At 35.7% G+C, this 24006-nt stretch overlaps 1 protein-coding gene across 1 annotated transcript in view; it reads right to left on the bottom strand.

Annotated features, from left to right (window-relative positions):
* ASCC3 (activating signal cointegrator 1 complex subunit 3) overlaps positions 1 to 24006 on the bottom strand; it is a 351207-nt gene that overhangs the window by 71348 nt on the left and 255853 nt on the right. Inside the window, exons 35-36 of the mRNA XM_066358816.1 lie at positions 18875 to 18986; positions 18554 to 18688 (exon numbers count right to left, since the gene is read on the bottom strand). Of these exons, the coding sequence (XP_066214913.1) occupies positions 18554 to 18688; positions 18875 to 18986 (247 nt within the window). The remainder of the gene's footprint in view (positions 1 to 18553; positions 18689 to 18874; positions 18987 to 24006) is intronic.

The following is a 24006-nucleotide window of genomic DNA, read 5'->3' as shown; positions in this document are numbered from 1 at the left end:
CCCAAGTGGCAATTTGTTCATCCTTCCTTTTCTCTAATTTTAGTTGCACTCACTGCTTAGTTGAATGTTTTAATGATTCTTTCCTCTCTCAATTCTCTTCTTCTTTCATTGATTAAAAAACAACAGTAGTTAAAGGTTACAACCCTTTCTATGATTTCAGTCCAGTGGTGCAATACACTGCTAGCTTGTCCTGATCTGTGGTGGGGCAGTGAATAAAGCATCAACCTGGAACACTGAAGTTGCTGGTTCAAAACCCTGGGCTTGACTGGTTAAGGCACATATAGGAGTTGATGCTTCCTGCTCCTCCCCCATTCCCTCTCTCTCTCTCTCTCCTCTCTTTCTAAAATGAATAAATTTAAAAAAATCTAAAAATACACTGCCAGCTTGTCACTGGTTTTGTAAGACAATTTATTTGTTCACCTGTCAGAAGATGACATCAGTTTGGCATTTGTCTTACAAATCTGCTGAGACTATTTAATAAATAACAGAAAACACCTACATAGATGGCATAAAAGACCTAAATCTAATAAGGTGAAGCAAGTATATAAAGAAGAATTCTCCATTACCAATGGAGATAGTTTAAAACTGAGATTACAGTGCTTCTGCCAAACTTCATTTTTCTTCTGAATTATATACAAAATAATGAACAGATCATAAGAATGTGTAGAATTTTATGTATCTAAGGATAATGACATTTGGAAATCACTCTTAACTCCCAGAATTTTTTTTAAGCAAAGTGAGTTTTAACTTTCTGACATAATCAAATTTCTGAGACATGCTTACGTTCTATTAAACTGTCAGCTGGAAAACATTGTAAAATAAGTGAAGTCCTTTCTTAGGAGGCTGTAAGTTAAAATAAAATGCAGATGGTGTGAATAATACTACTCTAATAAAGACCATATCTAGTATTTTATTTGGTAGTAACAAAATTTTTCAGAATATATGTAAGTATGGAAATAGGGCACATCCACTTCTTTGAGTTGAGAAATCAAAATATATTCAGCTTGTAACACATTACTAGAGAAAAAATTCCTCTAGGCTTCTGCCATAGGTGCAATGGGTCAGCATAAAAATATTCACTTCAGTCCTTTTCAGAGTGGGAAGACTGGAGTTTGCTAAGAATTATTAATGACTAGTTGGATCTTTTTCTTGAAGGAGCTTTACAAAACTATAGCTAATTAGTCAGTGATCCTCTATTGTTTGACAAGACAAGCATAAGAACCTCCATACTAGAATGTACATACAGGGCTATGTGAAAACAAAAACACTTTTTCCACTGATTCGCTTTCAAAAACTTAAGTTTATGCTTCATTACAAATAATTTATTATAAAGAGATATTGGTTTTTCCTATAAAAATTTTCCAGTGTTTTTTTTCTATTATAAATAACGCTGTGATGAACATCTGTGTATATACACTATCTAGACAATGCACTTGTTTCCTTAGGATAGATTCCTAAAAATGAAATTACAGTACTAGAAAGCAGATATTTTTTAAAGCTTTTAAAAAACACCTTGGTGATATTATCAAATTTCTTTCTAGAAACATAAGGTCAATGAAGACTGTTCAGTAGTGTCTGGGAATATCACAACTCACAGTATCCTCACCATCAAAAATTACCTTTTTTGAATTTCTAACAATTTAATACTCTAAACAGATTATTATTTTTTGTTTCAATTCGTATTTCCTTGATCACTGAGAAAGCAAAGTTATTTTTTATATTTGTTAAAAAATTTATACTTTAAGTTGTTATTTAATGTCATTGTTTTCATTTTATCATTGGAGTCAGTGTTTGTTTTTTTCAAATTTTTTTTATTAAAAAATAAAATATATTACCCTTTGACTACCATAATTACAACAACTATTAATACTTTTGAAATTTTATGACATGCATACATTTTATATTCTTATGTAGGTAAATCTATTTCCTTTTGCAATTTCTACAATTCCTTGACGCTTTTTGTGTCTCTTCCCCTCTCCCTTTTTAAAATTTTAGCATTGTTCTTGGCTTTAATTTTTCACATGAATGATATTTATTCTGGTATATTAGAATCTAATTTGAATATTTTCCCAAAATATTACACAGTTTACTCAACATCTGTTGCAGAAACTACCTTTTAACCAACAATTTCATGATGTTTTCTTTTTCTTTGATCAGTGCTTCACACAGATAAGTGAGATGGTCTCACCACTGTGACACTGCCCGGGCTGAGGTGGGGAAGGAGGCTTTCCTGGCAAATTGAGCGGCACTAGCTCCACGCAGAAGCAGAAGGGGGAGAGCGGTTACAGAGGGAGGCTCTTCTCCCTTCAACCTGTACTGCAGCCGAACTCAGAAAATCTCACATGGCATGCTACGAAGCCCAAATTTACCTTGTGACATTATTTTGAATACAAGCAGATAATGATATTTTGTCTTACGTTGATATGACTAACCCAAGGTCATATACAAATATTGGTCGACTTACGACCTATGCAACTTACGACCATTCGACTTTATGACCACAATTGCTAGCCACGAGTGCTCCGTGTCTGGCAGCGCAAACGTTGCCCAGCTGGGTGTACGACAGTGCGGACCAGCTTCTGGCAGCACTACCATCTCCACATGCACCATTTCAACTGTTATCCCAGACTTGGTACAGCAATTTGTGTTTTGTGTCTTGGATATTTTTCATCAAACTCTTCCCAAGATGTCTACCAAGAGGAAATTGTCTTTGCAAATATTAAACCAGTTGTACTGGTAATGCAGTGTTTTACTTAAACCTGACAAATGTAAAAATAAGAAACAAAATGGTGTAGAGATTATACAAATGGCATAAAATGAACAAAAAATTATGATATATAACAATGAAAGAAAATTATGATAAAATATGACTTAAAGATTTTTATAACATCATTTCACAGTACTGTACATATAGCCTACTCAACTTACGACCAAATCGTGTTACGATCGTTCTGTCGGAACTGATCATGGTCGTAAGTCGAGCACTAGCTGTAGTCAGAAAATGGTGGAGTCACGTTTGTGTGACTCCAAAGCCCATGTTTCTAATAACCAGACTTTCAGCGTATTCTAAGCATGCTGGTACAACCTACACTTTTAAAATAGTTAATATCGAACTATAATTACTTTTTAGACATAGGTCTTTTTCTTTCTTAAAGGCAGGGAGCATACCTTGATTATTAATCCTCTTATACCTAACACAGGTGCTGAATAAATACTTGTTGGGCTGTTGAAGATGTATTTTAAAAATATCTGTAGAATAGTAAATGCATAAAGAAATAAGCTTCTAAATAAGAAAAAATGAAGGACAACCAAGGGAAAGTGTAAACAGTAAGGGAGGCAAAGAAGAAACTGTAGTAGAAGATGAGAAAAGTACAGAATAGAAAGAATGGACATTTGTATCTACATTAAAAATTAAAAAAAGTCATACTTTGAAAAATGTTGAATTTTGAGAACCTATATTTTACAAATACCTAGACTTTAAATATAACCCCTACACCACCAGGTATCATATTAAATAATGTGACATTTGCTGAATTATCAGGAAGAGAAACTACTAAGTATCACAGCCCAATTCAGAGTTGGCATTACTAATGAACTAGATTAAATTGGCCAGAGCTTTAACTGCAATTGAATGAAGAGAAATTTTCCAGATGAATATATGTCTAATAAAATGGCCAATTTGATTTGCCTGATTTTTCTCTCAGCCAGGTTCCCAATGGCTTCCTGGCTGTTTTACAGCTTTCTGCATAGTCCCAAAAGAACATTTTTTCTTACTAATATAGCTTCCTCACATTTTTCAAGCCCAAGTTCCTAATTCAAAGAAGTGCTAATCCATTTGCAAAGCATTTTAGTGAAGGAGCAATCACCCAGACATAATCACTATTACAAATCATAATTACTTTATGATTTCTTCTAATTACTAAGTGGTTTTAACAACTATAAATAGATGAGCACTCTTAGGAGCACAGACATTGGTCTGGAAGCCAGGGTAATTTCTCATTAAAGAATCATGGGGCTTTTTTATTTGGAGGTATGATGATGTGGCAGTGGGAAATCATTACTTTTATAGACTTTGTCACTCGCCCATGGTACGCTAAAATCCCAAGTCATAACCTCTAGGAAAATATTAACCTGGGGAGAAAAAAAAAAGGGAGCAAGGGAGTAGGGGGAAGAGAAGCTCAGAAGGAAACTCATAAAATGACACTATAATCAAGGACAACAATATCTTATAATGAAATTAGCATATGTTCTTTTTTAAAGTAAAATTCACTAAAGGATACATGCTCGGGTAAGGACAAAGCTGTTATTTGATATCAAAAGGGAAGCAAGGTTGTACTTTTCTTTATTCCTCCAAATATTAATGTCAAGTTTCTTAAAAATTTTTTTTTGTTTATTGATTAAAGAGAGAGAAACATCAATTTGTTGTTCCACTTATTTATGCATTCATTGGCTGATTCCTGTATGTGCCCTGACCGGGGATCGAGCCTGCAACTTTGGCAAACTGGGATGACACTGTTTCTTAATGAGTCCAATAAGGCTAGCACTTCTGATAGAAAATAAGTGTTCTGGACTTCTATAAAATATAAAGTGTCTAGAGTAGTGATTTTCAACTGGTATGCCACAAGAATTTTTAAAGCATGCAATACCTAACTATTTAGTCAGGGACACTGACCTCTTTTCCCTTAAGATTGTCAAATAAAAAAATTTAACAACAGGACCTTGCCGGTTGGCTCAGTGGTAGAGCATCGGCCTGGTGTGTAGGAGTCCCGGGTTCGATTCCCGGCCAGGGCCACACAGGAGAAGCGCCCATCTGCTTCTCCACCCCTCCCCCTCTCCTTCCTCTCTGTCTCTCTCTTCCCCTCCCGCAGCCAAGGCTCCATTGGAGCGAAGTTGGCCCGGGTGCTGAGGGTTGCTCTGTGGCCTCTTCCTCAGGCGCTAGAATGGCTCTGGTTGCAGCAGAGCAATGCCCCGGATGGGCAGAGCATCCCCCCCTGGTGGGCATGCCAAGTGGATCCTGGTCGGGCGCATGCGGGAATCTGTCTGACTGCCTCCCTGTTTCCAACTTCAGAGAAATACAAGAAAAAAGAAAAAGAGAAAAAAATATAACAACAGCCAACAGAATAGCCCTTTGGTGTGAATGCCCTGTCTTGAACCATAAATACATAGGTCATATAATAGATTTGTATCTTATGGGTCATATCACATGATAAAGTTGTGTCTGATTGGTTAATCCTTGGTACCAGAAATACTTATAGACAAGTATAGACACGTGATTTCTAAAAAAGTTACTTTGGTGCAAAAAGGGTAGGTAATTACTATTATTATTTATTTTATTTTGTAAAAATTATACCTTTTTTCATCAGATTGGCAAAAAACACATTTTTTTGGTGTGTTGAAGAATTTTAGTAATTAGTTCATGTGTGCCATGAGAAGAAAAAGGTTGAAAATTGCTGTTCTAGATACAGCAGTCTTGAATGCAAAACAGAAGCAAAATACAAATAACAAACGTAAACTAAAACAATATAAAACAAAAATTTATCTAGATGGTCAGATATGAAGATTTGAATACATATCTTCCATGTTATTAGATCTTTAAACTAATCCTGTGATAAGTAGGCCAGATATAATTGCCCCCTTTTTTTTAATGAATGAGGAAACCGAGGCTTAGAGAGATTAAAGACTTGCCACTCACATAAAGAGGATAAAAGATTAACAGAGATTTGAACCCATATTTCCTAAACACAAATAACCATGTTCATTCTGCCGTATTATACCCACCTCAGTCTACTGGTGGTGGTCTCTGCCCACATTTACAGGAGGTGCCCCACCTCCTCAGTTTCAGCTGATGACCTTGCTTCTTCGTTAATAAAAACATTAAAACAAACAGAATAGAATTTCCTCAGTATTCTAACCCCAATAGCAACTTCCTTTCATCTATATCTCAACACTGTCATTTTTCCTGTTACTGTGGACAGACTGTCTCTACTTCTACCAAAGGCCAGTGCTTCCACTCTTTGCTCTACACCAGGGGTCAGGAACCTTTTTGGCTGAGAGAGCCATGAACGCCACATATTTTAAAATGTAATTCCGTGAGAGTCATACAAAAGCCTGTGTACGTTACACATTATCCAATAAAAATTTGGTGTTGTCCCAGAGGACAGCTGTGATCGGCTCCAGCCACCCGCAACCATGAACATGAGCGGTAGGACATGAATGGATTATAATACATGAGAATGTTTTATATTTTTAACATTATTTTTATTAAAGATTTGTCTGCGAGCCAGATGCAGCCATCAAAAGAGCCACATCTGGCTCGCGAGCCATAAGTTCCCGACTCCTGCTCTATACTGTCATTTCCCCTTTCTACAGGATCATTTCAGTCAGCATATAAACATGCCATCATCTTCTTAAAACAAAAAGAAATTGATTTCTATCACTCCTCCCTCCCCAGCTTCTTGTAAGAATTAGCTCTATTTGCTTTCTCTGCTTTCTTAAAACTCATTCCCTATTGGGTCCTCTCAAATAAGGTGTTTGTCTCCTATCACTCCAATGAAATTACTCCTTGAAGGCATCTAAGATCTCCATCTTATCATGTGAGATGATTAATTTTAGCTCTCATACTGCCCATACCAATAGTCTTTAACTAAGTTAATCACTATCCTCTTCTTGAGATGCCCCCTACCCGCTGGCCTCTAGGATGGTGTACCCTCCAGAGCGCTCCCGTCTCGCTCCTAGTCCCCACTCTCATTTTTCTCTGCTGATGCACCTTCTACTCCTTCTCTCCCCAACATCAACATGCTCAAGTCCCCAGACCTCAGTCTTCAGACCTCCTGTCAATACTCACTGCCCAGATGACCTTAACCAACCTCATGACTTAGAAATTTTAAGGATCATCCATATGCCTGTCACCAGTTCTCATCAAAACAAACACAGACCCTGCTCTTCACCTAGTCTTCTACATCTCCCTCACTGAGTTGTTCAGGCCCAAACCTAGGCATCTGTACTTCCTCTGTTCCTGTTGGCTCTATCTTCAACATATCCAGAGTCCAATCACTATTCATCATTTTAACTCCTGGCCAGTCTATCAAAGCCATTTTCTCTCATCTGTACTTTCCACAACAATCATTTCTCTAAGGAGCTAGAGTAGTCTTTTTAGAGTAAAAAATATCGTATTACTCTTCTGACTGAAATCCCTTCAATGGCTTCTCTGAATATCCAACTACTTAGTAACCTGGCCCCTGCCTATGATGCCATCCCACCTGCAGTGCTCACCTGCCTCTCGCCATCCTGGCTTTCCTATTCCTCCTCGACCCTGACAAGTAGCTCCTACTTCATGGCCTTTGCACTTGTCCTTCTCTCTGCCTAGCATTTCTTTGCCAAGGCTTGCTCCCTGATGTCACTCAGTCCTCTGCTGACATACACAGCCTTCTCTAGTTACCTCCAGACTCTTGCCTTATTTCTTGATACGTAAAGACACATGCAGCCCCATGTTCATTGCAGCACTGTTCACAGTGGCCAGGACATGGAAACAACCAAAAAGCCCATCAATAGATGACTGGATAAAGAAGATGTGGCACATATACACTATGGAATACTACTCAGCCATAAGAAATGATGACATCGGAACATTTACAGCAAAATGGTGGGATCTTGATAACATGATACGAAGCGAAATAAGTAAATCAGAAAAAAACAGGAACTGCATTATTCCATACGTAGGTGGGACATAAAAGTGAAACTAAGAGACATTGATAAGAGTGTGGTGGTTACGGGGGGGAGGGGGGAATGGGAGAGGGAAAGGGGGTGGGGAGGGGCACAAAGAAAACAAGATAGAAGGTGACAGAGGACAATCTGACTTTGGGTGGTGGGTATGCAACATAATTGAATGACAAGATAACCTGGACTTGTTATCTTTGAATATATGTATCCTGATTTATTGATGTCACCCCATTAAAAAAATAAAATTATTAAAAAAAAAAAATCTAAAAAAAAAAATAATTTTTTTTTCAATTAGAGATGACATTCAATATTATATTAGTTTCAAGTATACTACACAGTGGTTAGACATTTATATAAATTGCCTTATTGTAAAAAAAAACCCTCATATATCCACTTGAAATTATATAACATGTTTATTCGTTTACTTGTTTAACAAACCCCACTCTGAATATAAGGTCCAGAGGACAGGAACTTCAGCAGCCTAGTCTGCTGCTATATTCCATGCCTGGAACATAGAATGTGCTCTGTAATTATTATTATTAACTAATATAGCTAATGTTTACAGAGTACTGTAAATGAGCAAAGGACTGTTCTGTCCAATAGAATAGTGATTCTAGTGTGTTTCTGTATATTATTATATAAAGAAAAACCCTGGAATACTAGTTAACCTAAAAGGTTGCCTGGCCCTCAGAACCAAAGGGTATTCCTATGATTAATTTTTCCTTTTGAAATTCAGTGTTTCCAAAATAATGTAATATTGTAGGACTCTGCTTCTACTATTTGGGGGTTGGGAAGGATATAAGGATATTTAATTTTTCTTTTGCTCTGTTCTATGGAAATGATACTGAAATATATTCAGTTGGTTTTATATATTGAGACTTAGTTATTTTCCTACTTGGCTGCTTGGTGAGAATAAAATGCAAGATGGCGTGTTAGTTTCAACAATGTTTTGACATTATTTATATTGGGAAGATATTGAAAACAGAAACATGAATCTTTTGGAACACGTCTGATCACCATTATTAATTGAGAAAGGAAACAGCATTGATTTCTGAAGTGCTCCACCTGCTGGACTAATAAGATCCTAACAATTTGAGCAGAAACCAATTTCTAACATATGAAAATTATATTGTAAAATATAGGTTTTACCTAATGTTAAAGTTTCCATTCATTCCCCACTTACTTTTTAAAGTCTAGTCAATGCTCTGTTTACTCAAAGCATGATTAAGTGAAAATGGCTAGAATTTAGGGAAGAGATTATATGCCCAGCAACATAATAGTCTTCAATGTTATTTTCATTGCATTTTAATTTTCCCAATGTGATTGCATGTATACTGACAATTCTAAATAGTTATGATAGAAAGTATTTTCAAAACCAGATTAGTAATGTGTGTATATGTGTATGTGTGTGTGTTTTCCAAATGATTCATAGCAGGGTTCCCTGTAAAACGAACTACCCTGGAGATTAATAAATATAACTTAATTCACATGAGACCTTTCAAGATTATATTTGCAATTTTAAAATGTCTAAATGGAATCCCCCTTGTACATGCTCTTATATGACCCCCACCCCCAGGAGGTAGTGATCCAAAATTCTGCCTATAGGCTAGGCTGGAAACAGACTTTTAAGGAGAAGAATGTCAGCAACTCTTTAGACTTGAAGGCCATTAAGAGCACACACTTCCCATGTGTCGGTAAAGCTACATTAAGTAGTAAAAGCTGAAGAGAGAGACAGATTTAGCACAAGCTTATTCCTTTGTTTTGTTTTTTTTTTAGGCTATTTGGGCTGTAGCCCAAATATCTTTAAAAAGATATGTTTCTGTCTTCTATTTATTTGGTATTTATCCAAGTACACTGACCATTGGATAGAACACTTATGAAATGTTAATAAATGTTGACAAGCCAAAGTATTTCACAGATAGCTTAGGTTACGAAGGTTAATGGTGTGCCTTTTTTTTAGGTATCTTTAGTTTAAATAAAAAGGCAAAATAAGATGAAAGAAGAAGAAAAAGAAAAATACAAAATAGCAAAGGAAAAAAAAAAAGAAAAAAGAAAAGGGCATTTAAAAGGTGTTTGGTATGACGTGAATTATTATTTCAATTCTGTCCTTTCCCTGTTAGGAGCTGAGTTTTTATATTATTTTTCCATACTGATTGTGTCATCTAGGGCATGACTGGGTCTATGTTACTTGAAAAAATGAGAACGTTAATCTAGGTGCTAGTGAAAAAAATATTAAGGCTATTCATATCCTAGTATCTAAACTTATCTCTCTTAATTAACAACCTTATTTAATCACCAACCTTTAGGATCCTCGTAATTAACAGTTATTTTGTGAAACAGTTTATGAAACCAAAGGTCATTTTAGAAAATTAAAACTTTTAAACAGGACAAATTTCAGATGATATAACAGATTTTATACTCATCAGAACATAATCAGCTTAAAAATCTTTAGAGTAATCTGCTCAATCACAAAAGACATATTGGAGACCGAGGTATTTTACCAGAAAAATATTTCACCTTTCTCTGTGCTGCAGAAAGCTTGTAAAAGTGCAGAGAGCTGGAAAGAAGCTAAGAAATAACGAAGAATAGAAACAGTCTTAAGGGAAAAAGACCAAGAGAAATAGAAAGATAGTTTTTTTCAAGACATCTTGCCATCTGTGCCTCTCCAAAGATGCCAGGCAGCTCCCCAGCCTGGGGGTTAGGGAAGCTCTTCTCATGAACCCTGGAAGGTAGCCCATCAGGTTTCCCCACTAGGAAGATAAAGAGCAGCAGATGGGATCCTGCAATTGTCAGGAGGTTATTTGGAAATGCAAGGCCATGAGGTTGGTGGTGTTCACTGTTACTCAGTTAACCTTTCCTTCCTTTCATTTTTCCTTTAATGAACTCTTTAATTTTACATGCTGGGACCCCTACCAATACTATTCCTATCTGCTTGTCCTTTTTATTTACTTCATTTTAAATTTCTTTCTTTTAAAACAATTCCTGCTTATTTTTTCAACCTCATGTTTAAGAAAGATATAGTTGTAATTTTCTATCAAGAGATTTATAGCTGTGTACTAAACTGGACAAAATTCAAGCAGTAAAAGTGTTGTATTACTGAAAATGTTCTATAGGTAGGCAGAGGAGAGAATCAGTGTGCTTTCACAGGAAGCACTCCAGTGAACTGCCGCACTAGGAAATTTTTTGATACCCAAAATTTTAATTGCCTTGGTCCTTATCTAAACTTGGAATGGTTCTATTTTATATTAACATACAAAATCCATACTTTTAGTTACTTTCCAAGACTTTGTGCAAAATAACATTGTCATAATTTTTCAAATTGACTATTTTATATATAATCTATTTCTGTGTAGACACAGATCCTAACAGTTGAGTATATCTTTAAAATTTTTTTTCGGAAAATTCTAAAGACAATACATTTGGGACATACTTTGCTTTTTTCCTAAGCTACAGCAAGCATCTTCTGAAAAATCTGTTCAAATAAATTTTTTCTACTTTAAAATCTTTCCATTTCTATTACTGTCCACTGAGCTTATCAAATCACGGTCCCTGTTCGCCATGACGATAGGCACTTTCTACTCTAGGTTGGGCTTTCAGTGCCAACATCATTAAGAGATTCTTCAAATTACTTTTTAAATGTTCTTTTTCCCTCAGGATTTTCACTTAGATCTAATTAGACTACTTACTCCATGCCATGTTATCCCTGTTGCCAAAACTGCTAAATGCTTCCATAAGTAGGAGGAGGGCGTCAGTGGAGCAAGACAGATGTAATGTCATTGGTTAAAAATAGAAGTGCGAAGCAGCTGCCTTAATTATAAAGCTTATTAATTCGTGGTGTTAAAACTTGGCAGAAGTTCTTATAAAATACCTAACCTTTCCAAATAGCATCATATTGTTTAAAATTGAAAATAAATGTTTTCAATACTAAAATAACCATTTTGCCAGTAATTAAAATCTGCATTTAATACCTATAATTATTAGTTACCAGGTCACATATAATTTTTAGGTAAAAGTGACTTTTTAAAAGTGTATGCCCTTACATTTCAATGCTTTACAGTTTTTTTAAAGTTGAAATTAAAACAGAGGAAAAGAATAAAATATGCTAGGAGAGGAAGGAAGATATACAGTGTGAAGTTTTAAAGAGCTACTTTCTATAGAACCTAAAAAACTTAATTAATCTTATTAACCTTAAGTTTTGTTTTCTGAATATTAATATTTACCACGAAGAACTGTTTGATGATTATAAATAATATATATTAAAGTGCCTTTGTAGTCGGTGCTCAATAAAAGGTAGTGGTTATTATTATTTAAAGCAGTGGTCCCCAACCCCTGGGCCGCGGACCGGTACCGGTCCATGAGCCATTTGGTACCGGTCCATAGAGAAAGAATAAATAACTTACATTATTTCTGTTTTATTTATATTTAAGCCTGAATGATGTTTTATTTTTTAAAAATTACCAGATTCCCTCTGTTACATCTAAGACTCACTCTGGATGCTTGTCTCGGTCACGTGATACATTTATCCGTCCCACCCTAAAGGCCGGTCCATGAAAATATTTTCTGACATTAAACCGCTCCATGGCCCCAAAAAGGTAGGGGACCACTGATTTAAAGGATAAACTGAAAAGAGAAGATTTAAATAAACGAGTTACTATCATAGAATAACATCAGTGAAGATAGTCTCAGTACAATCTCTGGCTTTATACCCCGAATACAATATTTTACTTTCATTTGATGGCACTGGCATCTAAAAACGTAAGCCAGAAACATCTCAATTTTTTAGGCAGAACAGGACAAAGTAAAAAAACAGTCTCAAAAGTGGTGTTACTAAAAGATATTAGTGGAAGTTTATTTTCTTTTACAGTGTTGACTGAAATAAAGATTTACATACAAGATGGAACAAAAGTAGGTTTACAGTTGTAAGAAAGACAGTTTATTTCTGTATTATTTATTAATTCTTGTATTATTTTCAACATAAACAACTGTAAACCTACTTTTGCCTCTCCCCATATAATAGAGTAACAATCAACAGGAATTAGAACCTTGAAGTATAACAGAGAGTCACATTTAAGAAACAAACACCACCACCCTAATAGTCTGAAGGATAAAAATATTCCAAGTATCTAGTGGGTCAAGAGAAAAAAACCATGCCAAAAGGTCTAATCCTAATCCCTGCTTTCCGTGATCTGTAAAGGAATGGTCATCATCTATCACACCAAATATGACAGGCACAATTCCATCTTCTCTTTCAGTTCTTTAGTAGTTTTATCATTAATAAATTCATTCCAGCCCTTTTTCAATCTATGTATTCTTGGCCTATATTATATCCATCAATTGAAGTAATAAATTCTGAGTTTATTACTTGCAGGATGAGATGGAACTTCCTACTAATTGAAAAAGTTACTCTGTTCAAGATCTAAAGAGGGCCTCTATTTGTACAATTCATGATTTGAATTTCAGTTATAGTGATTCAAAGCCTTTGTCTTTCCAGACTGAAATGCCCATGTCACATATCTTCTATCATCTGAGTGACTCAACTGGACTCACTCAAACATTCTCTATGATGCTCTTTTGATGTGGGGCCAGAAGAAATGTATATAGAAAATCTCCTGCATAGAGAAAATTAATATATAGGACAGAATACTGTAATCTGTTTTATTTTTGGAGACTGTTTTTGATGATGGGCAACATTCTGCTGCCATTCTTACAGCATCATACTAAGCTGGTGACCTCAGATAGTAAGAAGACCCAAGTATGTTTTACAGTTTATTACTATGGCCCATAGTTTATCTATGTACTAACACAAACACATGGAATTTGTCAATACTGTTCCCTATTCTATCTTTTACCTCTGGCCCCTAGAAAGAGCATCACACATTGTAAACACAAAATAAATATTTTTTGAATGAATCAATATATGGTCTGTGGGTAGAATGTAGCTGATGGAATTTAATATGAACAAATGTTGAGTAACATATCAAAAACAAACTATCTGATTTATGCACACTTCACTATCTACTTAAGATATTAGACCAATTTAATTTAGCACAGCTCCTTACTATTTGGGAGAGTTTGGTTTTCATTTTTAAACTCAGAAATTTCCTGTTGCCTTCATTCTTTGGTTAAAAGGGTGATATTGTCAATATAATCTGCAAAACACAAGGCTAACCCCCAATTATCCAAATGATAGAGAAAAAGAACAAAAAGGACTGAATTCACAAGATAGGGTATAAATGTACCTAATGTATGAAATGTTTTTATCAACCTGACAACCTTATTCTATGAAACACTGTGTTAAGAGGGAAGTCTGCAATGTTCAAAACATTGTGAAAGAAAGCATACCATTAAATGATCTGATTAAATATGTTCTCTTTTATTTTTTAAAGAAAATGTTTTTCTGGTAAATATTAATATGGGAATAAAATTATATCCCTACTCTAAAGAAATTCTAATTCTTATTTTAGAAAAGTAGACAGTAATATATAAAAATGACTAGATAAAAAATAAGAATTCTAATTCATTTAAATAAAAGAAAAACAACTCTTTGGCCAAGTATGAAATTCTAAATATATATCTTCTCTAAAGGAAAATATATATCTTCTCTAAAAAAAAATGTACTAATTATTAGTTACAAATATATAAAACTCAGAGATCATCATTTAAAACTATGTTTTTATATCAACTGAAAAGAAATAATGTCTATGTATTTTAAAATGCTTGTTGAAAGTAACTTAATGTTTTAATATTCTTATTCATGCTATGGTTATTGTCTAGATTATTTTTCTCTGTGACAGCAATAATTACTCTGCAACATATTCAAGAGACCTAAAAAGAATCTTTAAAAACATAATTTCAACACTATCATTAATACACACACACACACACACACACACACATACACACACACGTGCTCTAAAACCAAAAGTTAAATATAATATTTAGCCTAAGGAATAATGAGAAACTTAAATTGTTAAAATTATTACAGTAAGAGTGAAATAAGTAAATCAGAAAAAGTTAAACACTGTATGATTCCGCACATAGGTGGGACACAACATTGAGACTCATGGACATAGATAAGAGAGCAGTGGTTACCAGGGGGAGGGGGATGTGGGGATGGTGGATGGTGTTGGGAGAAGGGTATAAAGAGGGACAAATATAAGGTGACAAGAGAATGATTTGATTTTGGGTGATGGATATATAACATAATCGACTGTTGAAACAATGTGGAGTTGTTTATTTGAAGTCTATATACTCTTGTTAATGTCACCCTGTTAAATTTAATTTCATAAATAAATAAATAAATAAAGTATAGTAAGTTCAAAAAAATACTCAGGAGAATAGACGCTTTTCAGTTGTGATCTTCTCAGGAATACTAAAAATTCCTCTTAAAAATTAATATTTTTATAAAAGTTTTAAAATGACATTAGAAACATCAGTGGCTGTATCTTGGTAAAAGAAGATACTGAAGTAAATAAGTTATATTATTGAATTGTTCAGAAACATAATGTGACATTATTAAGGATCACAAGAACAAAAACAAAGACAATGGAAACAGACCTCTGAAGCACCTATGCTACCCCTACTATTTGTCTTGCTGTGTTGTGCTTACTGTCTCCTGTTCTCTACAGCTGCTGCCATCTCTAGCTTCCTTCTTGTTTCAAAAACACAGGGGGATTAATATGCATTTTTGAAGATCAGAGTAGAGAAGATAATGAGGCTACTTAGAATTTAGGAATTTTGGATTATTTAGGAATTATTTAGGAATCTTGTGTGTGGATCAAAAATATATATATATATTTATAAAACTCAATAAAAATAATTTCTAGAAACTGTACTATAATTACTTCAAATACAATCTTGCTTTATTATTTAATGTTTCTCCATTAGCATTCATATGTTCTCTTTTAAATAGAGAATAATTCCTAGACCAGAAACTAACAAAACACTGGCAGCTGCAGATCTCCTTGTCAATGTGAGTCCCACAGTTCCAATGTCCTAGTATCTTGATTCAAAAAGAATTTTAAGATATTACAGACCTAGACATTATCTATGAAAAGTTGAGAGTGTCTTGGACTAAACCCACAGGATAAAGTAATTATGTCACTGTTGCTGTGGAAATTCTAAAGGGAGTACAGTGAATAATACTTACGTAAATTCATTACTGAGTTTATTATCTTACATCTATTTGCAGACAATTTGTTTTGTTTAGTTATTATAAAGACGTTGACTTTATTTTAATAAAAATATACCATGAGATCAGTGAAACTGGTTTTAGGCAGTGAATGTTGGAAAGAAGCAGGCAGTTGAAAAGATGTAGACAAAACTCTTGTTTGTTTGTTTGTTTTTTGAGAGAGAGAGACAGAGAAAGAGGGACAGCCAGACAAGAAGGGAGATGAAAAGCATCAACTCGTAGTTGTGCCACTTTTAGTTGTTCATTGATTGCTTCTCATATGTGCCTTGTCCAGACGACTCCAGCCAAGTCAGTGTGACCTTTGCTCAAGCCAGCAACCTCGCACTTAAGCTGGTGAACCTCCATTCAAGCCAGCGACCTTGGGGTTTCTGACCCGGGACCTCAGTGTCCCAGGTCAATGCTCTATCCACTGTGCCACCACTGGTTAGGTCAGATCAGAACTCTTGTTCTCATCAATGACTTTTCATAGGAAAGACTAAAGAAAATAATGACTTAATTGCCTTTGTACTCCTTACATTTTTGGGCTACTGTAGTGGGTTGAGGGGAATACAGAATGTAATAGGCATATGGTTTTCAGCAAACTCTTTTACATAATGAGCGACTAATCTTGACATGCCATACTTTGTATCTCTGTCCTCTACCTCAGTATCCTCCACCTCATTTTGTGTGTGTGTGTGTGTGTGTGTGTGTGTGTGTGTGTGTGTGTTCATGACACAAGAGGCAGCATAGTACAGTAGTTGAGAATCCACACAGTGTTAAGGAATGGCAACCTGGCACCTGGAAAGCATTCAAAGGTGGTAGCTATTAATAGTTTATGACTTTCGAAGGTACACAATTACTTTTACATAGTAGATTAGGTAAATATATCAAAGTAGATAAATATGAAAAAATTGTATCTTAAGTCTTACAGATACTAGCTTAAGATGCAGTCCTAAATTATTTAACCATTTTTGTACTGTCTTTCTCCCAGATAAATCCTGTTTTATGGCTCTTTGGGAAATGATAAAAACCTCATTCTTACAGATCTAACAAATTCTTTATATTTTTTAAAACTCTTACTTCAGAAATGAATTTTAATTAAAAAAAATCTCTTCAGGCCCTGGCCCGTTGGCTCAGTGGTAGAGCTTCGGCCTGGCGTGCAGGAGTCCCGGGTTCGATTCCTGGCCAGGGCACACAGGAGAAGCGCCCATCTGCTTCTCCACCCCTCCCCCTCTCCTTCCTCTCTGTCTCTCTCTTCCTCTCCCGCAGCCGAGGCTCCATTGGAGCAAAGTTGGCCCGGGTGCTGGGGATGGCTCCATGGCCTCCGCCTCAGGTGCTAGAATGGCTCGGGTCGCAACAGAGCAACGCCCCGGATGGGCAGAGCATTGCCCCCTGGTGGGCATGCCGGGTGGATCCCGGTTGGGCGCATGCGGGAGTCTGACTGCCTCCCCGTTTCAAGCTTCAGAAAAATACACACACACAAAAAAATCTCTTTAATAACTGCCTCTACTTTAATCCTTTACTCTTTTCTATAGAGCAAACAATAAAAAACTAAATATATTGTAGGAGCTGTCCATTCATCAATTCATTAATAAATATTTTTAGACTTAGCACAACTGTACTTGGTCCTACACTGTATACAAAATCTATACTCGTTTTTCAAAGGGAAAACACTGAAAAAGTGAAAAACTGTTAATGGAATATTAAAGCCTATTAAGAATAATAAAGCAAGAGGAGAGGTAGAAAAAGCTAGTAAATAAGTGAACCACCTCCGAATCAGTGAACTGATAAAAGAAGGATCATACAGACTAGTCCGGCGGTACTCAACTTTTATAAAACAGCACCAACACACCTGAGGGGTAAGATAATACACAGTATTTACTTGTAACATACATCTGACTAATACGCCAATAAAGTTATATGCCAAACTATTATACTAAACTTAATAAAGACATAAATAAATAAGGCATATATACTGTAGTATGCAGAAAGAAAGATAAGATACTCCTAATGATTACTTCAATATTAAATTTAGTTCTTAGCTTCTTGGCAAAAAAGCAAAAATGAACACAATATAGTGTTTTGTTTGTGTGTATGTGTGTGTGTGTGTGTGTGTGTTTACCATGTTTACATGGTATGAATCTGGTTGTATTGTTTTAGAGGGATAGGGATGAGGGGAGCTGTAAACAGCTTTTCTGGTATTAATTTAAGAGAACTGAATCATGTGGATCTTATGTAAAGAAACTTCAATAACACAATGGATTCAAGAAGAATTACCCTAAAGAAGCAATAGGAAAGGCTTTCAATTATATTACAGAGAGATTATTAAACTGAAGGATAGGGCGATCACCTCGCTGCTGAGGAGAGAGCCCAGTTTATCCTATTATCCTGGCTTAAATATTAATAGTGCCCCATTTTATTCTCAGAAAGATCCAAGTTTGGACAATACATTATTTGGTCACCTTATCTATAGGGAACTTGGTCCAGATATGTTGCTTTAGTGATCTTATTTGACAGATGAAAGGACTTCATAAATAGTTTCTGCCAAATTTCAAGAGGAACTGAATGGCAAAAATTTAAGGAACAATTTAAGAGAAAGTATGGAATATATAAAATATAATCTCCTTACATTAAAAAACAACACAATAATAACATGTAACTCACACTTAGAACTGAAAGCAATTCTTCGGTACTGCATTCAGGTTTCAAACGCTCCTTGAACATCTTAACTGTTTGGTGCTTCAAATAGTAATAAGAGGCAATTCGGCCGTATGTCAGAGGTTCAATGCTCCGATTATCCTATTTCAAATGAAAGATAAAGTGACATAAACAAGAAGTATAATAAAAGTGCATACATTTATAAAATTAGTAATTAATACTGCAGTTGTTATTGCAACAATTTTTTGGTTATCATTAGAAGCAAAAGCCCTAGTGTTAAAAAGCTAGGCAGACTTTTCAATCGAAATGTATGTAATTTAGTCATACCTCTCCAATTTCAATACAATAGGAATGTTCCAATTCAACCAGGGACTTCTCAATCAGATTGGACAGAAACTTGTTCATAGAATCATGGCTCACATCACTCAAGTTGTAGTAGCTAGAAAATAAGCAAGATTTCAAGATATTTTCTGTTACAACTTCAATTTCACATTGATCTTGTTCATTTCTTTTCAGATTTCAAACACAAATAATCACATTTACAGCAATTCAAAGAAATAAAGCAGCTGTGAACAGCATTTCCATTTAACAATCAATACTCCCAATACGAAGGCTTGTTGACACTGATGAACAATGAGAATACATAAAAAATATGTAAGATAAGCAGATTAAGTTCAGCATCACATCAAAAACATACTAACTTTCCACACTCCCATCAAATGACATATGGTGGCTGAATGGATAACAAAACAAGACCCTTTCATATGCTGTCTACAAGAGACTCACTTCAGATCGAAAAGACATACAAAGACTGAGAGTAAAAAAATGAAAAAAGATCTTTCATGAAAATGGAAACAACAAAGCAAACAAAAAAGCTAGGGCAGTAATACTTAGAGAAAATAGACTTTAAAACAAAGCTTTAACAAGAGTCAAAAAAGGATCCAGCAATTCTACTTCTGGGTATTTATCTGAAGAAATCCAAAACACTAAATTGAAGAAACATAAAGCATATTCACTGCATTAATTACAACAGCCAAGATATGGAAGCAAACTAAGGTCCATCAGTAGATGAGTGGATAAAGAAGAAGTGGTGCATATCCACAATGGAATATGACTCGGCCATAAAAAGAATGAAATCTTGTCTGCAACAACATGGATGGACCTAGAGGGTATACTGCTGAGTGAAATAAGTCAGACAGAAAATGACAAATGTGGAAGCTAAAAAACCTAAATAAATAAACAAGAACAGAAACAGACTCATAGGTATAGAGAAAACTTAGCCCGTTGCCAGATGGGAGGGGTTTGGGGGATGGGTAAAAAAAAGTGAAGGGATTAAACAATACAAATTGGTGGTTACAGAACACTCATTGGGATGTAAAGTACAGCACAGGAAATATAGTCAGTAATACTGTAATAACTATGATGATGTTGGATAGGTACTTGAAATATTGGGGTGATCACTTTGTAAGTTATATTTTGTCAACTACTATATAACTAAAAATTAAAAAATTTTTTAAATCCTCCTCAAAAAAGTCAGGTAAAGAGATACTTTCTATTGTTAAAAGTGGCCTTCCTTTGGTTTATACATTTACAGCAAACTAAACAAATGTACATTTCGAAAGGGTGAGAAGCATATTACATATAAACAGTTCCATTTTATCTATTAAGAAACCCATCTTCGCCCTGGCCGGTTGGCTCAGTGGTAGAGCGTCGGCCTGGCGTGCAGAAGTCCCGGGTTTGATTCCCGGCCAGGGCACACAGGAGAAGCGCCTATCTGCTTCTCCACCCCTCCCCCTCTCCTTCCTCTCTGTCTCTCTCTTCCTCTCCCGCAGCCGAGGCTCCATTGGAGCAAAGATGGCCTGGGCGCTGGGGATGGCTCCTTCGCCTCTGCCTCAGGCGCTAGAGTGGCTCTGGTCGCAATGGAGCGACGCCCCGGAGGGGCAGAGCATTGCCCCCTGGTGGGCAGAGCGTCGCCCCCTGGTGGGCGTGCCAGGTGGATCCCAGTCAGGCGCTTGCGGGAGTCTGTCTGACTGTCTCTCCCTGTTTCCAGCGTCAGAAAAATACAAAAAACAAACAAACAAAAAAAAAAAAAACCCCATCTTCAGTAACTTTATCAAACTCAAAGAACTACTGATTTTGGGGGTAGATGAGTTCTTTTAAGAAATTTAGTCAATTACTGTTCTCTTAATGCTTAAGAAATAAAGGTCATCCTAAATACTGGAAAGGACATCATCAGGCTAACAAAGCAGTCTAACTAAGCTTCTGTACAAAGTGTTTTTCCATGGAGGCTTGGATAAAGAAGATGTAGTACTTATTTACAATGGACTATACTATTCAGCCGTAAGAAATGATGACACACTGCCATTTACGACAACATGGATGGACCCTGAGAACATTATACTAAATGAAATAAGTAAATCCAAAAAAGCTAAGAATTATGATTTCACACATAGGTGGGATATAAAAATGAGACTCATGGACACAGGTAAAAGTGAAGTGGTTACCAAGCAGAAGAGGTTGTGGGGCAGGGGGTGGGGAGTAAAGAGAAACAAATATAAGGTGACAGAAAACGATCTGACTTTGGGTGATGGGCACACAATACAATCAACAAGTCAAATGCTATAGAAACATTTACCTGGAACCTATGTACTCTTATTGATCGATGTCACCCCATTAATTTTAATTTTAATTTTATATATATATAAAAAGATATATAGATTTAACTCTGTACACTTTTCAAGTAAAAAGCCTAAAGACATGCAATTCACCTGAATGCTCCTCTCTGTGACTCCCAGAGGTTTTTGGCAAATCCCTACAGTCACTAGACATCTGTGTCTGGGAACAGGCTGTCTCCACAGTGATGACAGATCTCTAATTCTTACTGGTAAGCCCTGCACCCTAGTCAGCATAAAGAATTTGTATGCCCAACCTCCATCCAAATCAAGGAGGAGGCATGGAAAGTGGCCTCAGAGAAGAGACTCATTACTGAAACCCCAGGGCAATGGTTTCGCATCTGTTCAGGACTAGGAAGGGATATTCAAAGCTTGGGATGAAAGTGGTAACAGTCTCAAATGGGAGAAGCCTAAAGAAATCCACTATCTGTTAAGTATGGTTATTTTTTTTCTTATTTCAAAGGCAAAGATTTGGGGTAAGTATACTATAAAAATTTATTTTAAAATACACAAAGCAGGTCTTAAATCATGGCAGACTATACTTTCATTAGAACAAAAGTTAGCACAAATGCCTAGGTCCAACCAAATATGAGAGTCTCCATCCACTGCGTAAGAATTAATAACAGGCTATTTATTTGAGACAATAACTGTACATCATAATTATATGTTGAGGATTTTAATTTTCATGAAAAAGAAATGGTTACTTTTAATTTTAGTCTGTAGAGAAATTATTGACTTTCCTGGAAAAGTTCTTGCCATAGATCAGAATTAAAGAAATATTTATCAATGAACGAATAAGTATTGAAACCAGTGCTCTTATTAATTTAAACAAATGTAAAAACTTTTATCTAAGCTTACATATATGAAAGTGAAAAATCAGCATTAGAAATCTTTAGAAAATACTTCCCTATACTGAAAAATGATGAAGTATTTAGTTAGAATAATGCATTCCGCTTTAGAGGTGAAAGTGAAAATTCTGGACATTCAAAGCCCCATCAAAAAGATAGATCCCCAGACCCTGGCTGGTTGGCTCAGTGGTAGAGTGTCAGCCCAGCATATGGATGTCCCAGGTTCGATTCCTGGTCAGGGCACACAGGAAAAGTGACCTTCCCCCCTCTCTTCTCTCTATCTCTCTCTTCCACTTCTGCAGCCTCCACTGGAGTGAGCTGTCCCAGGCACTGAGGATGGCACCATGGCCTCGCTTCAGGCACTAAAATGGCTTCAAAGGGCCCCAGATGGGCAGAGCATCGCCCCTGGTGGTCTTGACAGGTGGATCCTCGTCGAGTGCATACAAGTGGGTGTCTCTTTGCCTCCCCGCTTCTCACTTAAGAAAAATAAAAAGATCCCCAAAGCCATTCCAATTTTAATTGACCCTTGAATAACAGAGGTTTGAAATGCATGGGATAACAAATTTGGTATCCTTGAAATTGTGAAGGAAAAAAATATTTGTGTTAATTTTGCTGTTGCACTACAAACTACAAAAGTTTTGCCCACAGTACTTTTAAGTACTTAGTTAAGATACAAAACGTGTTAAATTAGTGGGTGGCAGACATGAAAAGAAAATGAGTTCTAACTGATGGCAACGTGTTGTGTCAGAAAGTCCTGAGCATATGCAAAGACTTAAGCAAAGGTTTGCCTGGAACTAGTGATCACTCTCACATAACTTTTATTGTAGTACATTGTTATAGTTTTTCCATTTTATTATTAGTTACTGTTGTTAATCTCTTACTGTGCCTAATTTATAAATTAAACTTTATGCCCAGTTTCAGGGATCTGCTTGGGGAGGGGTGTATTGAAACATATCTCCTGTAAATAAGGGGCATACTACTGTATTTTACATACATTTGGTTTGATGAACCTATACATTTTCTAACACTTTTTTTCAGGTGTTTAGACAAATATAATTGGTAAATTATTTATAAATTGAAAAAACTACTGAAAATATGTCCAGGACACTGAATAAATAGTACTGTTTACAGAGCAAGAATCAAGATATTCTTTACATAATTAAATTACAAAAGGAAGACATTATGAAAATATTACCATGAAAAACAAAAAGTTAAAAATTTCATTTTTATGTATAAATTTGTTATGTCATTTGAAAATAAAATATCTCATGGGTGTTGCCACTGATTACCACAAGCCATTCCCCTATAAACATAACTGGAATGCCAGCTTGATCATTTTATGACTTAATGAATAATTTTGGTGCAAAATATTTAAAACCATTAATAATAAAAACTTTCCTTTAAAGATGAAAGGCTCTTTTTTATATTTATTTTATTCGCCGTTTTATGTATTTACAAGACTTTTAAATTGAATTTATTGGGAAGACACTGGTCAACAAAATTATACAAGTTTTAGGTGCAGAGGTCCACAATTTAATATCTATATACTATATATATATATTGTGTGCTCACAATCCTAAGTCTCTGTCCATCATCATTTATCCCCCCATTCCCTTCTCCACCTCCTCACACACCCCTGCAATCACCACACTGTTGTCTGTGTCCAGGAGTTTTTCTCTATTTTCCCTCCTTGCTCAATCCTTCCACCCCCCTCACCCAGATTCCTCACCACTGACAGCTGTCAGCCTGCTCTCTATCGATGAGCCTGTCTCTATTTTGCATGTTAGCTCATTTTGTTCATTAGATTTTACATATAACTGAAATCATATAGTACTTCTTTTTATATTTTGATGGCTTAATAGCCCTTCTCTTGTTAGTTTAAGGCTATTGGAAAAATCTTTAGACTAATTTCTAGCTTTTATACAGATAAAGTACAGTT

Source organism: Saccopteryx leptura, chromosome 1 (genome assembly GCF_036850995.1).
Source record: "Saccopteryx leptura isolate mSacLep1 chromosome 1, mSacLep1_pri_phased_curated, whole genome shotgun sequence".
Classification (NCBI taxonomy): domain Eukaryota; kingdom Metazoa; phylum Chordata; class Mammalia; order Chiroptera; family Emballonuridae; genus Saccopteryx; species Saccopteryx leptura.
This window is presented reverse-complemented; position numbering and strand designations above follow the sequence as displayed.